The sequence below is a fragment of the Oncorhynchus keta genome, chromosome 11 (assembly GCF_023373465.1).
Source record: "Oncorhynchus keta strain PuntledgeMale-10-30-2019 chromosome 11, Oket_V2, whole genome shotgun sequence".
NCBI classification, from domain to species: Eukaryota; Metazoa; Chordata; class Actinopteri; order Salmoniformes; family Salmonidae; genus Oncorhynchus; species Oncorhynchus keta.
The window spans coordinates 38,246,673-38,263,704 of NC_068431.1; the positions used below are offsets into that span (position 1 = coordinate 38,246,673).

The window sequence follows — 17,032 nt, forward strand, 5'->3', positions numbered from 1 at the left end:
ACACAGTTGCATTTAATGAACTACAACCTCATCACTAGTGTACCTCTATTCTTGTTTTGTATTTTTCTCTGAGTACACAGACTCACAGTGATGCCCTCTGCTTCGTATTCCTCCTGCTCAGACTTGAGGGTGAGCTTGATGAACAGCTGCTGCAGCTTCTCATTGCAGTAGTTGATGCAGAACTGCTCAAAACTACAGGGAGATGGTTAGGTTTAGAAAGATGGCACAAAACAACTGTGCTACAATACGTTAATTAGGCAGCCTAATTCGGATCTTTGTTTCACAAATTGGTCTTCTGACCAATCAGATCTGATGTGAAAAGATCTGATGTGATTGGTCAAAAGACCAATATTAGAGGAAATAATATCAGAATTGGGTTGACTGTACAAACAAATGGCCGGCACGCACACGCACACACACACACACACACACACACACACACACACACACACACACACACACACACACACACACACACACACACACACACACACACACACACACACACACAGTAAGTTAACAGCTAGAATGTTTTCAGGTACCTATTGTGTTGGAAGACCTCAAAGCCGTAGATATCCAGCAGTCCTATGACTGATGATGAGCCCTTACTGCTGTTGTACACTTCATCCTGTAAATAGAACACAATCCACTCAGTTTTGGAGGTAGCAAGCAGCAATACGGTAGCTGGCAAAGAGAGAGAGCAATAATTAAGAGGAAATAATTGGTGAATTGTTTTGCTAGCTAACTATCATGATTGATGTGTGTGAGAGACCTTGAAAGCCAGAGACTGGTTGATCTTCGCCACCAGCCAGGTGAAGGCACGGCCGTAAACCGCTTTGGCCAAGGCATCACGGGCTGCCACAGCCTGCTCAAAACTCAACGGGCCTATCATCTGGAACATACACACACATAAGTACGCAGTACACACACATACTTTCACACACATTGAAATAAAATACTTTCATGTGTTATTTCTGGGCTCAGCTGTACTTTATCAGTATCCTCTCTTTTAAACAAATTCATCAAAATATTCATGCCATACACATCAGTGGCATACTGTATTACTTCTTGGTAAGTGGGATATTAAATGAGATTATATAAAATTATATTAGCAGGCTTCAGGCATAGTTTTGTATGAAGTGAAACATCCCACCATACACACTCACCTCTTCCCCTTTGGCAGTGAGTTTCTTATGAGTGAGAGCCTCTCTCAGTGCTGGTCCATCCACACCCAACAGCTGCAGAACAAGCAGGACAACATCAACATCTACCTTTAAAATGGAGAATTAGGGAATGTGTCAGTCTGTGGGAGGAGGTAGAGTTCATGTTAGAAGTTCTAACCTTGGACAGATATGTGAGCTGTGGCTCAGTGGTGATCTGGGTTTCCCCATCCTCCCCTTCTCCAAACTGAGTGTTCCCAAGATGAAGGACACTTGCGATTATATTCAACAGATCCTAGCAGGGAGAGAGAAGAGACACATTTAAACCATGACATTCTCACTGTTTTCAGAGTGAAACTTTGGGTGGGTATTTGCAGTGACATACAGTATGTACACCAGTGGAGGCTGGTGGGAGGAGCTATAGGAGAACGGGCTCATTGTAATAGCTGGGTGTGAACAATTGGAACAGAGTCAAACATGAGGTTTCCATATGTTTGATATTGTTCCATTCATTCCATTATAATGAGCACGTTCTTCCATAGCTTCCCCCACCAGCCTCCTCTGATGTACACTAAAGTGTTTCTGACCTCCACCTCCTCTTCATGGAAGCCAATGACGGTCAGGGCTTTCCTCACTGTTTTCCAGTCACTCTTGTCATTGATGGAGCTCACCCTGGGACAGCAACCCTAAGAGGTACAGGACATCCCTGTTCAAATTACTGCACACACACACACACACACACACACACACACACACACACACACACACACACACACACACACACACACACACACACACACACACACACACACACACACACACACACACACACACACACACACACACACACACACACACACACACACACACACACACACACACACACACACACACACCTTGACCAGGTAGTGGTATTTCTGAGCGTTTCTCTCCAGGCCCAGCTTGCTGAGCTGGTCTTGTTCTCCTCCCTCCAGCAGCTGGTAGAAGATATGGAAGTTCCTCTCTCCGTGGTTCTGGTGCACCACACGAGACTTCTCCAGTAGGTAGTTGAGGATGTGGCCTCCTATGGGTGCCCCCTAGGGGAGGTTAGGCACAGGGACAGTCAAGGTACTGTTGAGTGTGGTTCTACTAGAGATTCTTTAGCTGCATCATGTTTTAGATTCATAGTAAGGCATGCTGTATGGTATGCCATGAATGTCACATGTATTAGTCACGCACAATCAGTTGATTGATTATTACAGGGGCTGAGTCATTGGCTTACTGGGGCTCTCTCATACCGTCCCTGGGAGGGGTGCGTCACCTGAGTGGGTTGATTCACTGATGTGGTCATCCTGTCTGGGTTGGCGCCCCCTCCTTGGGGTGTGCCGTGGCTGAGATCTTTGTGGGCTATACTCAGCCTTGTCTCAATATGGTAAGTTGGTGGTTGAAGATATCCCTCTGTGGTGTGGGGGCTGTGCTTTGGCAAAGTGGGTGGGGTTATATCCTTCCTGTTTGGCCCTGTCCGGGGGTGTCCTCGGATGGGGCCACAGTGTCTCCTGACCCCTCCTGTCTCAGCCTCCAGTATTTATGCTGCAGTAGTTTATGTGTCGGGGGGCTAGGGTCAGTTTGTTATATCTGGAGTACTTCTCCTGTCCTATTCGGTGTCCTGTGTGAATTTAAGTGTGCTCTCTCTAATTCTCTCTTTCTCTCTTTCTTTCTCTCTCTCGGAGGACCTGAGCCCTAGGACCATGCCTCAGGACTACCTGACATGATGACTCCTTGCTGTCCCCAGTCCACCTGGCCGTGCTGCTGCTCCAGTTTCAACTGTTCTGCCTTATTATTATTGGACCATGCTGGTCATTTATGAACATTTGAACATCTTGACCATGTTCTGTTATAATCTCCACCCGGCACAGCCAGAAGAGGACTGGCCACCCCACATAGCCTGGTTCCTCTCTAGGTTTCTTCCTAGGTTTTGGCCTTTCTAGGGAGTTTTTAGCCACCGTGCTTCTACACCTGCATTGCTTGCTGTTTGGGGTTTTAGGCTGGGTTTCTGTACAGCACTTTGAGATATCAGCTAATGTACGAAGGGCTATATAAATACATTTGATTTGATTTGATTTGACGGAATGGGGTGCTGTATAGATAGTATGGCATGAGTGTCAGCGATGGTAGACCTATATGTGGGAAATCCCTCAATCCAGGAGCTAAAGGAAGGGAAAACAGGCTTACCCTGAAGTCAAACTGGACATCCATGTATTTTCCAAAGCGGCTGGAATTGTCGTTTCGCAATGTTTTGGCATTACCAAAGGCCTGCAGAGAGAGAGCCAGGAAGAGAGAGAGAGAGAGAGAGGAAGTGAGTGTGGGAAACAACAGAGATAAGATCAAACACAGCTGAGAGAGAGGAAGCATTAACAGTACAGTAATAGCATGTTCACAGCAGCACCTATCTATTGTTATGGCTTTGTCAGAGATTGGTTCAAAATATGCAATGGATCAACATGCTTTCCCTCATCTACTAATAGAGTTACTTCTTTGAAGGAACATCATTTTGTAGTGGGCCATTCATTTATCTCATTAATGTTACACCAGTCTCAGTACCCCTGCTATAAATGTCCTTCCTCCTCCAGAGCCTATAGAGGTGCTCCTAGGAAGAGATCCTTGGGAGTGGGTGGGGTGTGTACCTCAAGAACAGGGTTGGACTGAAGCAGCCGGTCCCGGATCGTGCTCATGTGGTCAGTGACAGGGCAGGTAGTGGCATAGTACTGGAGGATCTTCTTAGAGGCCTCGGTCTTCCCTGCTCCGCTTTCCCCAGAGATCAGGATACACTGGTCCCTCCTCTCAGTCCGCATGGCTCGGTACGTGTTGTCTGACACCGCATAGCTACAGGACAGAGAAACAGAGGGGTGGGATACAAACATGATGTCAGCTAGTGATTGGGCTCATACTGGTGTATTCACATACAGTGGATCACCATCTGATAGTAAACATAGACTACATATTGTAAATGTAAGCACATTCAGATATACACACACTCATTCTAGTCCTGCTGGGTCAGAGAAAGGTTAACCTCAATGGAATTAGTGTCCCCCACCCCACAGGATGGTTAAGCTAATGTAGGCTAATGTGATTAGCGGGTTGGAAGTAACAAAAACATTTCTGAGGACATAAAAGTATCTGAAATGGGCAGAAAGCTTACATTTTTGTTAAATCTAACTACACTGTCCAATTTACAGTAGCTATTACAGTGAAAGAATACCATGTTATTGTTTGAGGAGAGAGCACAGTTATGAACTCGAAAATGTATTAATAAACCAATTAGGCACATTTGGGCAGTCTTGATAGAACATTTTGAACAGAATTGCAATGGTTCATTGAATCAGTCTAAAACTTTGCACATACACTGCTGCCATCTAGTGGCCAAAATCTAAATTGTGGCTAATCAGGGGTCAGAGGGTGACTTACATGTGGGGTGATATCTCGTAGAAGCTGACCCCTCGGTAGCGCTCCATGTGCGCCTTGGAGTAGATCTCCAGGTCCTTGTATGGGTTCACTGATACCAACACTGACCCTATGTAGGTCTGACAGGGAGACAAGACCCGCACACTGCAGTCACCAACCCCTCTAATACAAAACCCACAAAAACACTGATATAAAAAAATCTACCAATAGCAAACATTATGTTAAAGCTACAGATGTAAGATCTTCATTCCAGACGGATTGCTACAGCAGGGAAATTATCATGCAGCAACAGGAAATGTGAATTTTTCTGTGGAATATAATTATTGGACATTTTTTTGTAGGGTACAACGCAAATCAAGTCAAACATTATGTTCAAGCTACAGATGTAGGATCTTCATTTCAGCCAGAAAACTATCCTGCAGCAACAGGAAATGTGAATTATTCTGTGGATTATAATTATTGGACATTTCTTGTAGTGTACAAGGCAAATCAAGTGGACAATACAAACTTTAAAAGCCTTTTTAAACCTCGAATCCACGACAAGTTTGCATTCCTGCTGTGCAGGAAAATTCTCAGCAACAAAAGAGTGATCCAATTGAGATCCTACATCTGTATGCAGAGTCATTTTTATGATAAGATTTCCATATAGCCTATATGATATGATTCTTTACATAGATGAGTTTCTCTCCAAAGCGTCGACGCAGGTTCTCAATGAAGGCCGCCTCGCTAGTGTAATTCTCCAACAGCACAAAGTCCTGCACCCCCACCCTGTCCCGGGCTGTCAGAGTACTCTCCATAACTCTATGAACTCTGCCCTCACCTCCCACCTCCTATAGAGAGAGAGAGAAAGGGAGGGGGATAGAAGGGGGAGACATCATTGCCTGCCACTCTTTCCCACATACATACAATCCCAAATAATATAATAATAATAATAATAAATGCAATTTAGCAGACGCTTTTATCCAAATTGAAACCCACCACTATGCACTTCAACTAGACCTGATTTTTTTCTTTTTTTACCATCTAAACCGCTGTGAAATATATTTTCAATAACCAAGAATATTGTATTTTCAGCTGTTTGAAGCTGGTGTACAAAACCAAAAGTAAAAGACGCAAAAACGAGACTTAAGCATGGGAAGCATAGAAATAAAGCACATAGAACAGATCTAACGCTTCTTAGACTTGCGTTCAATGTGAATGGCATATCTCTAACTCACATTTCTATGTGAATTCTGTCAGATTTGGTGACATATTGCAGCTTTAACCCAGAAGTCAGCAGAACCAATGTGTCGGAGAAACCACCGTCCGACTGACGACAGAGGTCAGCTTGCAGGCGCACGGCCTGCCACAAGGAGTTATTAGAGATAGATAAGCCATGAAAAGCCCTGCCGGCTAAACCCTCCCCTAACCCGGATGGTGCTGGCCAAATTGTGCACCGCCTTTTGGGGCTCCCGGTCATGGAGGGTAGGGCAGAGGGTCGAGTTGGGATTGGGCATTTACTGACCACACCACAGCACTGCAAATAAACACCTTCACAAGAAGCTTGTCAGGAACAACCATATCAACCAGAGTAAAGCACACACAGAACGTTCAGACATGCAGAACATAAATCAAACAATGAAGCCATTTCAATAATCCTTAATATAAACAGTGTCTCTAAGATCCTCTATTGTGTGATTGTGAGATAGCGTATTGGGATGTATATACAGTAAATACAGGCTTTAGCGCCAGTCAGGTTCTGACCAATGCTGCTAAAAAGGTGTGTGTAAATGTAAGCCCTGGTATTCTGATGACAAACGGAGCACAGACAGGGAAATAATACCCAGAGAAGTTCACCGACATGTTAATCTGAAAATATCAGAAGAGAACAGACACAAAAAATATACCTACCGTGAATTGGTGTGTGCATTATCCAGTTACGACTACTATTATCCACCAGTACAGAACAGAAATGTCTAGGTTACATCCTGCATTCCACGACCGTTCCACTACAACCAATCACCCTCTAGTCTGTTTGATCACTCACTGTATCAGGTGTAATAATTTGAAGTGCGTAAGCAAGCCCCCTAACACACACACACACACACACACACACACACACACACACACACACACACACACACACACACACACACACACACACACACACACACACACACACACACACACACACACACACAAAGGCACACTGGGAGAGGAACAATGAGGCCAGGGGCTTTGGGAACACACAGTCCTCTCAGGGGTGTCGTTAGGGGTTGGTTAATGTCACTAACTGGTCGTTATCTCTGAACGCTTAATGGTGGAAAATCCTTGAAACAACACAAGGACAACAGTGGAGTGAAGCCAAGAACTATGAGCAGGGGAAAGCCAGGAGACACTTCCACTCTGCACTCCTACCCAGCCCCCCTCCACCTCAGAGTATTGTTCTTGCAGGTGGCCTTCCTGCAGAAAGTAAAACACACAGAGGAATCCCCTCATGCACACACACACACACACACACACACACACACACACACACACACACACACACACACACACACACACACACACACACACACACACACACACACACACACACACACACACACACACACACACACACACATAGTGATTTTCCTGAAGGTATTTTAGAGTCAGGCTTAGGGTCAGGTCTTCAAGGATCTCCACTGAATGTGTCTTTTGTGTGTTTGGGTGTTTGTGTGTTTCTCTAAAATGCTGCCTCATCCTCGGTGCCCCCATGGGACGTTTAATCTAATTTAGGCTAATGTGATTAGCATGAGGTTTGAAGTAACAAGAATATTTCTGAGGACATAGAAATATCTGAAATGGGCAGAAAGCTCACATTTTTGTTAAATCTAAATACATTGTCCAATTTACAGTAGCTATTACAGTGAAAGAATACCATGTTATTGTTTGAGGAGAGTGCACAGCTATGAACTCGAAAATGTATTAATAAACCAATTAGACACATTTAGGCAGTCTTGATAGAACATTTTGAAGAGAAATGCAATGGTTCATTGAATCAGTCTAAAACTTTGCATATACACTGCTGCCATCTAGTAGCCAAAATCTAAATTGTGGCTAACCTGGAATAGTTACGTTATGTCCTCTTGCATTAAAATGATGTTGGGACAAAAAAGTGATCTTTTACCAGATCTAAATGTGTTATATTCTCCTACATTAATTTCACATTTCCACAAACTTCAAAGTGTTCCCTTTGAAATGGCATCAATAATATGCATATCCTTGCTTCCGGTCCTGAGCTACAGGCAGTTGGAGTTGGGTACGTTATTTTAGGCGAAAACTGAAAAAAAAGGGCCCGATCCTTAAGAGGTTGGGTTGTGAGTGGACTCTCAAGTAGTATAGGCCTAGTTACTGTGGCCCCGTGAACAGGGTCCTGTGGCCCTTAGAAGAGAGTGTTCAAATAATATAAGAAAATCACAAGACTCTGTGTAGAGTATCCATCGGCCCTGTGGGTAATGAAGTTTGATGGACCTGTGAGGATGTAGAGTTGAAGTCGGAAGTTTACATACCCTTAGGTTGGAGTCATTAAAACTTGTTTTTTAACGACTCCACAAATTTCTTGTTAACAAACTATAGTTTTGTTAAGTAATTTTTCCAACAATTGTTTACAGAGAGATTATTTAATTATTATTATTATTATTTATTATTTATTATATTATATTATAGATTATTTAACTTATAATTCACTGTATCACAATTCCAGTGGGTCAGAAGTTTACATACACTAAGTTGACTGTTGACAGTTGGAAAATTCCCGAAAATGACATCATGGCTTTAGAAGCGTCTGTTAGGCCAATTGACATCATTTGAGTCAATTGGAGGTGTACCTGTGGATGTATTTCAAGGCCTACCTTCAAACTCAGTGCCTCTTTGCTACACATCATGAGAAAATCAAAAGAAATCAGCCAAGACCTCAGAAAAAAAATTGTAGACCTCCACAAGTCTGGTTCATCCTTGGGAGCAATTTCCAAACGCCTGAAGGTACCATGTTCATCTGTACAAACAATAGTACGCAAATATAAACACCATGGGACCATGCAGCCGTCACACCGCTCAGGAAGGAGACGCATTCTGTCTCTTAGAGATGAACATACTTTGGTGAGAAAAGTGCAAATCAATCCCAGAACAACAGCAAAGGTTCTTGTGAAGATGCTGGAGGAAACAAGTACAAAAGTATCTATATCCACAGTAAAACAAGTCCTATATCGACATAACCTGAAAGGCCGCTCAGCAAGGAAGAAGCCACTGCTCCAAAACCACCATAAAAAAAGCCAGACTACGGTTTGCAACTGCACATGAAGAAAAAGATCGTACCTTTTGGAGAAACGTCCTCTCGTCTAAAGAAACAAAAATTGTTTGGCCATAATGACCATCATTATGTTTGGAGGAAAAAGGGGGAGGCTTGCAAGCCGAAGAACACCATCCAACCTTGAAGCACGGGGGTGGCAGCATCATATTGTGGGGGAGCTTTGCTGCAGGAGGGACTGGTGCACTTCACAAAATAGATGGCCACATGAGGGAGGAAAATTATGTGGATATATTGAAGCAATATCTCAAGACATCAGTCAGGAAGTTAAAGCTTGGTCACAAATGGGTCTTCCAAATGGACAATGACCCCAAGCACACTTCCAAAGTTGTGGCAAAATGGCTTAAGGACAACAAAGTCAGGATATTGGAGTGGCCATCACAAAGCCCTGACCTCAATCCCATAGAATATTTGTGGGCAGAACTGAAAAAGCATGTGCGAGCAAGGAGGCCTACAAAACCTGACTCATTTACACCAGCTTTGTCAGGAGGAAATGGGCCAAAATTCACCCAACTTATTGTGGGATGCTTGTGGAAGGCTACCCGAAAGGTTTGACCCAAGTTAAACAATTTGAAGGCAATGCCACCAAATACTAATTGAGTGTATGTAAACTTCTGACCCACTGGGAATGTGATCAAAGAAATAAAAGTGTAAATAAATAATTCTCTACTATTATTCTGACAACTGACCTACGAAATTACATTTTTACTAAGATTAAATGTCAGGAATTGTGAAAAACTGAGTTTAAATGTATTTGGCTAAGGTGTAAGTAAACTTCTGACTTCAACTGTAGGTGTTGTAGTCGTTGGTGTTGTAGATTTGTGTGTTGCAATCCTATGGAGCAGTGAGGGCTGTGAAAGGAGTCGTCTTGAAAAGCAGTGAGGATTGTGGAAGTTGTAGTCCAATAGAGCGGTGAGGGCTGTTGTTGCTGCAATACTGTACTATGGAGGGTGCGTTTGTTTAAAACCTCTTAAGGAAGCTGCGAATTTTCGCAGCTTTTTGTTAAAAATCGCGCAACATTTCAGCGCCCTGCTATTCATGCCAGGAATATAGTATATGCATATGATTAGTATGTGTGGATAGAAAACACCCAGACGTTTCTAAAACTGGTTAAATCACGGCTGTGACTATAACAGAACGTGCGTTTCATCGAAGTGCAGGAAAATCTGATCACTGAAAATGGGAAAATATATCCACGCGCAACTTCAAAAAATTGTTAAAAGTGACCCACATTAAATGGGGCCGAGGTTACAATACCTACAGCTTCCACACAATGTCAACAGTCTTGTCATTTGTCTCGGATTTGTTTCTTGGTCAAACGGACACAAGGGAGCCGATTTCTTCCGGTCTCCGACAGGATGTTTTGGTTGAGAAATATCCGGACATGATTTCAAGACGTGGAGCTAAAGAATAAACATCGCCCCGTGATCATTTTGATAGATTATTAACGTTTACTAATACCTAAAGTTGCATTACAAAAGTATTTCGAAGTGTTTTGTGAAAGTTTATCGTCGACTTTTTTAATTTTTAAAAATGACGTTGCGTTATCAAACTCAGTTTTTTTCTTGATTACACAGTCTTCATAGATCGATATCTAGGCTATATATGGACTAATTTAATCGAAAAAAAGACCCAAATAAATGTTTATGGGACATCTAGGAGTGCCAAGAAAGAAGCTCGTCAAAGGTAATGAATGTTTTATATTTTATTTCTGCGTTTTGGGTAGCGCCGGCTAACCCAAAATCTGTCGTGTTAGGTGACGTTGCAGTATTTTGTGGGTACATGCTATCAGATAATAGCTTCTCATGCTTTCGCCGAAAAGCATTTTACAAATCTGACTTGGTGGATAGATTCACAACAAGTGTAGCTTTAATTCACTACCTTGAATGTGTATTTTGATGAAAGTTTAATGAAAGTTTGAGTTTTATCAAAAACTATAGGTGGCGCTCTGAAATTCCGCTGAGTGATGTTCCTGCATGGGAACTGTATTCTGCGACATCCTTAAGAAGATAACTGATGAACCCTACTCCTTGGCCAGAGCTTCCAGTGCGCGCTCTGAACGCTCAGAGTGCGAAACAGTCTGAATTTACGAACGCACAATCTGACAACGCTCTGAATTTACGAATGCCCAGAGCACACTCTTAGGGCGCTCTGGCACTCCAGCGAGAATTTACGAACGCACCCGTAGTAGTGAGGGATGTGAGTGTTTTAGTCTTATGGAGTAGGGAGTCTTGTGAGTGTTGTAGTCCTATTTTAATTTGATTTATTAGTATCCACATTAGCCGATGCCAGCAGCGACAGCTAGTCTTACTGGGGTCCGACACATACATTACAGAGAAAATACTTTACAATTGACATACATTTAAAAACATTAACATGTAGTGTGTGTGTGTGCATCTATCAGTTACACATACTGTACATGTCAGTACATACACACAACAACTAGGTGAGGGTTGAGGGTTATGTAGTCCTATGGAGCCAAGAGGGTTGTGAGTGGTGCATCTATGAGAGGCAGCAGGGAGGCTTCAGCAGGACTTGGCTCTGGGCCCCTTAAGGCAGGGGTGCTGGGCTGATTCCTCTCAGTCTCTTCCTTATAAGGCGCCCCTCTGCTCCATCCCCAGACATACCTACTATGGGTGGACACACACCAGCTCCACAGCTGTCGCTCCAGCATGGATGTGCTAGCACTGGACAGAGTGGAAAAATACCAGCCACCAGCTACAGTATATCCCAGGAGAGGCTAGTGCCAGTCCCAGGCAATGTAATGACTCATAGTAATGGTGGGAGAACTATAGTCCAAATGTTTGTTTTACAATCCTTGTGGGGACCAAAAAAAAGATTCCCATTCAAAATCCTATTTTCCCTAACCCTAAACCTAACTCTTCTTGAACTGCACTTCACGGTAAAGTCTACACTTGTTGTATTCGGCGCATGTGACAAATAAAGTTTGTTTTGATCTCTAGCATTAACCCTTAAGCCCATTTAATTGTTTTGTTTTATTTTATTTAACTAGGCAAGTCAGTTAAGAACAAATTCTTATTTACAATGACGGCCTACACCGACCAAACCCGGATGACACTGGGCCAATTGTGCGCCGCCCTATGGGACTCCCAATCGCGTCCGATTCTGATACAGCCTGGACTCAAACCAGGGTGTCTGTAGTGACGCCTGCACTAACATGCAGCGCCTTATAGACCGCTGCGCCACTCGGGAGCCCCAACCTAACCCTTATTCTAAACTTAACCCTAAAATAGCCTTTTTCCCTTGTGGGGACTGATGAAATGTCCCCACTTTTTTTCTTGTGGGGACTGACGAAATGTCCGCCACACACACACACACACACACACACACACACACACACACACACACACACACACACACACACACACACACACACACACACACACACACACACACACACACACACACACACACACACACACACACACACACACACACACACACACACACCTAAGACATGTTATGAGCAGCATGTAGAGAAGGGATGAGGATCTTACCCTGCCTCGGTACCTCATCCTGGCCTAGCTTAGTGTTGTTGATCTCCCTCTCTGGTCTTCTCTGGCGTCAGTGGTCCTCCCTCCACATCAGGAAGACTCCCTAGGTGTTCTAGTGGCTCATCTACCTCCCTCTGTCCATGTGCAATAGATCCAGGTTACGGTTACTCTCTCCTTCACACACACTACATGCTGTCTCTGTTTCTGTCAGTCTGTTTCTCTCTACCAAACACACATACACACCCTCACACTACGCTCTCCCGCTGTTCTCTCTGTCCGTTGTGCCACCCTATGAGGACAAAGCACACAGCGTCAAGCCTAAATAAATACCAGCAGTTCAACTTGTTTACAACTTCAGCCCTGTAGTCCCATTGACAGGTCAAGTAAACATCCTCTCCTCCATTCGTCCGCAAGTACTTAAATCACCACTGCGAAAGACAGGCTGTAACTCCACTAACACGTCACACACTTGGACCGGAGCACCTTCCAAAAAAAGAGAGAGAGAGAAAAAGACGAGGGAAAGTATGCTGGCTGAGCCGGGCCAAAGAAAAGAGAGTTCAAAAGGTTTGGAAAAATCTGCTAACAGCCCATGGGACGTTAAGAAACATGTAACCGTTCTGAAACTCTATAAAAAATGATACAAACAAAAATCACATGACGTGGCCCGAGTGCATTCTATCCCTCCCTCCTTCTTCTCTTCTCTTACAAGCTGAAACAGATTCATAGGTGATAATAGCGATAGAACTGTCACACCAACAAGATGAATTTCATACCTAACCCTCTCATTGGCTCTCTTCCCGTCCATGGAAAAAAAAACTGCAAACACAAGATGTATCACTCTCTTACAACAACACCAGCGCAGAAATGTCTCATTACTTAGGCTTACGCAACTACTCTGCCACTCTATCTATATATATATGAAATATGTTTGTAGGGTACTTGTATATGTTCACACGTTTTGTGAGTGTGTTAGTGATATATCCACTAACCCCCTATGTACAGTATACACATAGTGGAGCAGCAGTGCACTTATTCTTTCACGCTACTGTGACTTCACCCCCTGACTTCAGTTTGAGGATGGTTAGTACTATTCTGGATCCTTGGGACGTCCTTAACCTAACCCCTACCCTTATCCTAACCTTAATCATAACCCTTACTTAACCATAACCTTAACTATTTTAAATGTCAACTTCAATGGGGTGATGTCAGATCACGGATAGCAGGGACAATTTGAGGACAGCGCCCCCCTACTGCTGCCTCCATATCTGTTATGATTTTCAGTTACTAATACTATCATTTAAAAACCCAACACTAGAGCCCAACCGATATGTTTTTTTGGGTCCGATACTGATTCCGATTTTTTGGCGAGCAAAACTTACCAATATATCTTCTGATAACAAAGTGTCATTTTCCCACACTGGAAAAACTTGTCAGTATTTTTCATTCATAGCTTGTTCTCCGTCTTTACATTTACATTTTAGTCATTAGTCATTAAGCAGAAACTCTTATCCAGAGCGACTTACAGTTAGTGCATTAATTTTAAGATCACAGTCATAGTAAGTACATAAAAAAAAAGTAGCTATCAGAGCTAGCTAGTAAGAGGGAAAATAATTAAGTGTGAGTATTAATATACAAAAGGCTTTATTTGTATTGCTGCTGCAGATGGACAAGAGAGAGCCATGAGAAAACTAGTTTTGATTAGCCATGGGAATAAAACCGCTGAAAACAAATTGGCTCCCTGTTTAAAAAGAAGACGGAGAACAAGCTATGAAGGAGAAATACTGGAGTTTTGGGGCAGGTACAGCAAACTAGCACAAAAATAATATTTCAATATTTTCAAAACGATATGATACAATACGATATATCGTCAAACATAATATCCCGATATGTAACTGTATCGATTTTTCCCTCATCACAATACATATACTGTAGAATCATGAGAATTGCAATACATACCGCATCGGCACCTAAGTATCATGATAATATCGTATTGCGAGGACCCTGGCAATTCCCAGCCCTAATAAATTGCCATCCAAAAGAGCTATTGTCCAAGAAATATGCTTCAAATGATGATTCCTTACATTGTGATAATGACATCATTAGAAAAGTGTTTGGATAAGCATGTGATTACCTTATTCATCCTATTGATTGAGTATTGGTTATCGGTGGAATTATTGTTCGATACGATATATCGGTAAAAGACCTATATCAGCAGTGAACGGATATAGCCTAATCTGTTGGGCTCCACCCAACACCCCCCAACTTCCCTCTCTCTCTACCCAACACCCCCCAACTTCCCTCTCTCTCTCTCTACCCAACACCCTCCAACTTCCCTCTCTCTCTACCCAACACACCCCAACTTCCCTCTCTCTACCCAACACACCCCAACTTCCCTCTCTCTCTCTACCCAACACCCTCCAACTTCCCTCTCTCTCTACCCAACACACCCCAACTTCCCTCTCTCTACCCCCCAACTTCCCTCTCTCTCTCTCTACCCAACACCCTCCAACTTCCCTCTCTCTCTACCCAACACACCCCAACTTCCCTCTCTCTACCCAACACACCCCAACTTCCCTCTCTCTCTCTACCCAACACCCTCCAACTTCCCTCTCTCTCTACCCAACACACCCCAACTTCCCTCTCTCTACCCAACACACCCCAACTTCCCTCTCTCTACCCAACACACCCCAACTTCCCTCTCTCTCTACCCAACACACCCCAACTTCCCTCTCTCTACCCAACACACCCCAACTTCCCTCTCTCTCTACCCAACACACCCCAACTTCCCTCTCTCTCTACCCAACACACCCCAACTTCCCTCTCTCTCTACCCAACACACCCCAACTTCCCTCTCTCTCTACCCAACACACCCCAACTTCCCTCTCTCTCTACCCAACACACCCCAACTTCCCTCTCTCTCTACCCAACACACCCCAACTTCCCTCTCTCTCTACCCAACACACCCCAACTTCCCTCTCTCTCTACCCAACACACCCCAACTTCCCTCTCTCTCTCTCTATCCAACACCCTCCAACTTCCCTCTCTCTCTTGCCAACATCATCAGATATCCAGCCTTGTGGAATTTGAATAATGTATTCCAGATGGAGCCTCTCTCTCTCTCTCTGTTCCCCTCTGAACAGAGTCACTTAAGGGTGGTGTGCAGAATTGTGAGACATATCTCTCCACCCCATCCTAAGGGACCCACAGTGCATGATATCTCTCCACCCCTTTTTCACGCAATAACAATAAACAAAAATGCTTTTAAACACTATTTAATATAACAGACTAGTGCCTAAATAACTTCATGATCTTTATGTTCAGTCCTTCTCCTAGTAGCATAGTCCGCCAACCGCCTGACTGTAACTCGTGAAATGACAGATGACACATGACCAACTCAAAAACGGCCACATTGTGCATGATACTGTAGCCTCTATATCCAACAAATACACATGTTGATAAAAGCTACACGAAACAGCATTGATAGGCTTTAGGCCTATAGTCTGTTACACTACAACAGCAGGACATGCTCTTTCCCCTCATTGTGTTTTTATTGCCGTCTTCCACCACTGGCCATGCTGAACCATGGAGGAATGATAATGATAATTTGGGGCGGGGAAGACTAAGCAAGGCCAGAGGGGATTATCCCACTGGATGCCATTCTCTCTCTCTCTCTCCCCCACACACACACACACACACACACACACACACACACACACACACACACACACACACACACACACACACACACACACACACACACACACACACACACACACACACACACACACACACACACACACACACACACACACAAACACACACTTTATACATAAAATATTAATAGGAAGACCAGACGGACGTCAGTGCTACATCAGTGACACAAACACAAGTACACACACACACAATGCATGTGTGGTGAGTGTTGACAGCGTAAAAGAGGTAGACTAATGAGTATCAGGTATAATCCCTGGCATAGAGCAGTAAGCTCATCTTTATCTCTACATGCCAACTCTTGCTAGACATCTTTCCCTTTCTCTCAGCCTTTATTCTGCCACTCCTACTCCCCTTCACCCAGTTTGTTAATGTATTATACAGCATTTACGCTCAAACAGTGTTCTGTGAGAGAAGTGCTTTGTCCAGAAAAAAGGTTATAGGTGCTTTAGAAAGGAGGTCATTGTGAGGTTGTGTAAACAACAAAAAATATAATTTTGCTACTATGTCTGTTGCTCTGTCTAGTATATGAGTCTACAGTATCACACACCTTCTACTGCTCGCTGTCCATCTGTGTTGGATTCCTACAGACCCCATCTGCTCCCTCTCCCTTTAATCCCCCTCTTTACCTCCACTCAGCCTAAGGCACCATCTCCCTGACAAAACAATAGAGCTGTTCCTCTGACGCCTCACCCACTCCCTACAAAAGCCTATTTCCTGGAGTGTCATTCACTCCCCCTGTCCATGGGATTGTCCTCCAGAGACACTCAGTGCAACACTTGCTATGTGTGCCTCCATCTGACTTATGTAGAGATTTAGCTCAAACCACGCAAACTCATATGGAGGTGAGTGACTACAGGCATTGTCAGGTTGAG

General features: G+C 43.7%; 1 protein-coding gene across 5 annotated transcripts in view; it reads right to left on the reverse strand.

Annotated features, from left to right (window-relative positions):
- Positions 1-17,032, reverse strand: part of LOC118390208 (unconventional myosin-Ic-like) — a 36,614-nt gene that overhangs the window by 9,090 nt on the left and 10,492 nt on the right. For 2 of the 5 annotated variants that reach the window (XM_052457096.1, XM_035780549.2), the window contains exons 2-12: positions 5,273-5,431; positions 4,605-4,720; positions 3,824-4,022; positions 3,372-3,452; positions 2,057-2,236; positions 1,748-1,846; positions 1,342-1,455; positions 1,167-1,238; positions 773-892; positions 543-628; positions 87-192 (exon numbers count right to left, since the gene is read on the reverse strand). In XM_052457096.1, the coding sequence (XP_052313056.1) occupies positions 87-192; positions 543-628; positions 773-892; positions 1,167-1,238; positions 1,342-1,455; positions 1,748-1,846; positions 2,057-2,236; positions 3,372-3,452; positions 3,824-4,022; positions 4,605-4,720; positions 5,273-5,398 (1,299 nt within the window). In that variant the 5' untranslated portion in view covers positions 5,399-5,431. Of the gene's footprint in view, positions 1-86; positions 193-542; positions 629-772; positions 893-1,166; positions 1,239-1,341; positions 1,456-1,747; positions 1,847-2,056; positions 2,237-3,371; positions 3,453-3,823; positions 4,023-4,604; positions 4,721-5,272; positions 5,432-6,491; positions 6,641-12,449; positions 13,136-17,032 lie in introns of those variants that run through there. The other 3 variants (XM_052457094.1, XM_052457095.1, XM_052457097.1) reach the window with 3 other exon arrangements.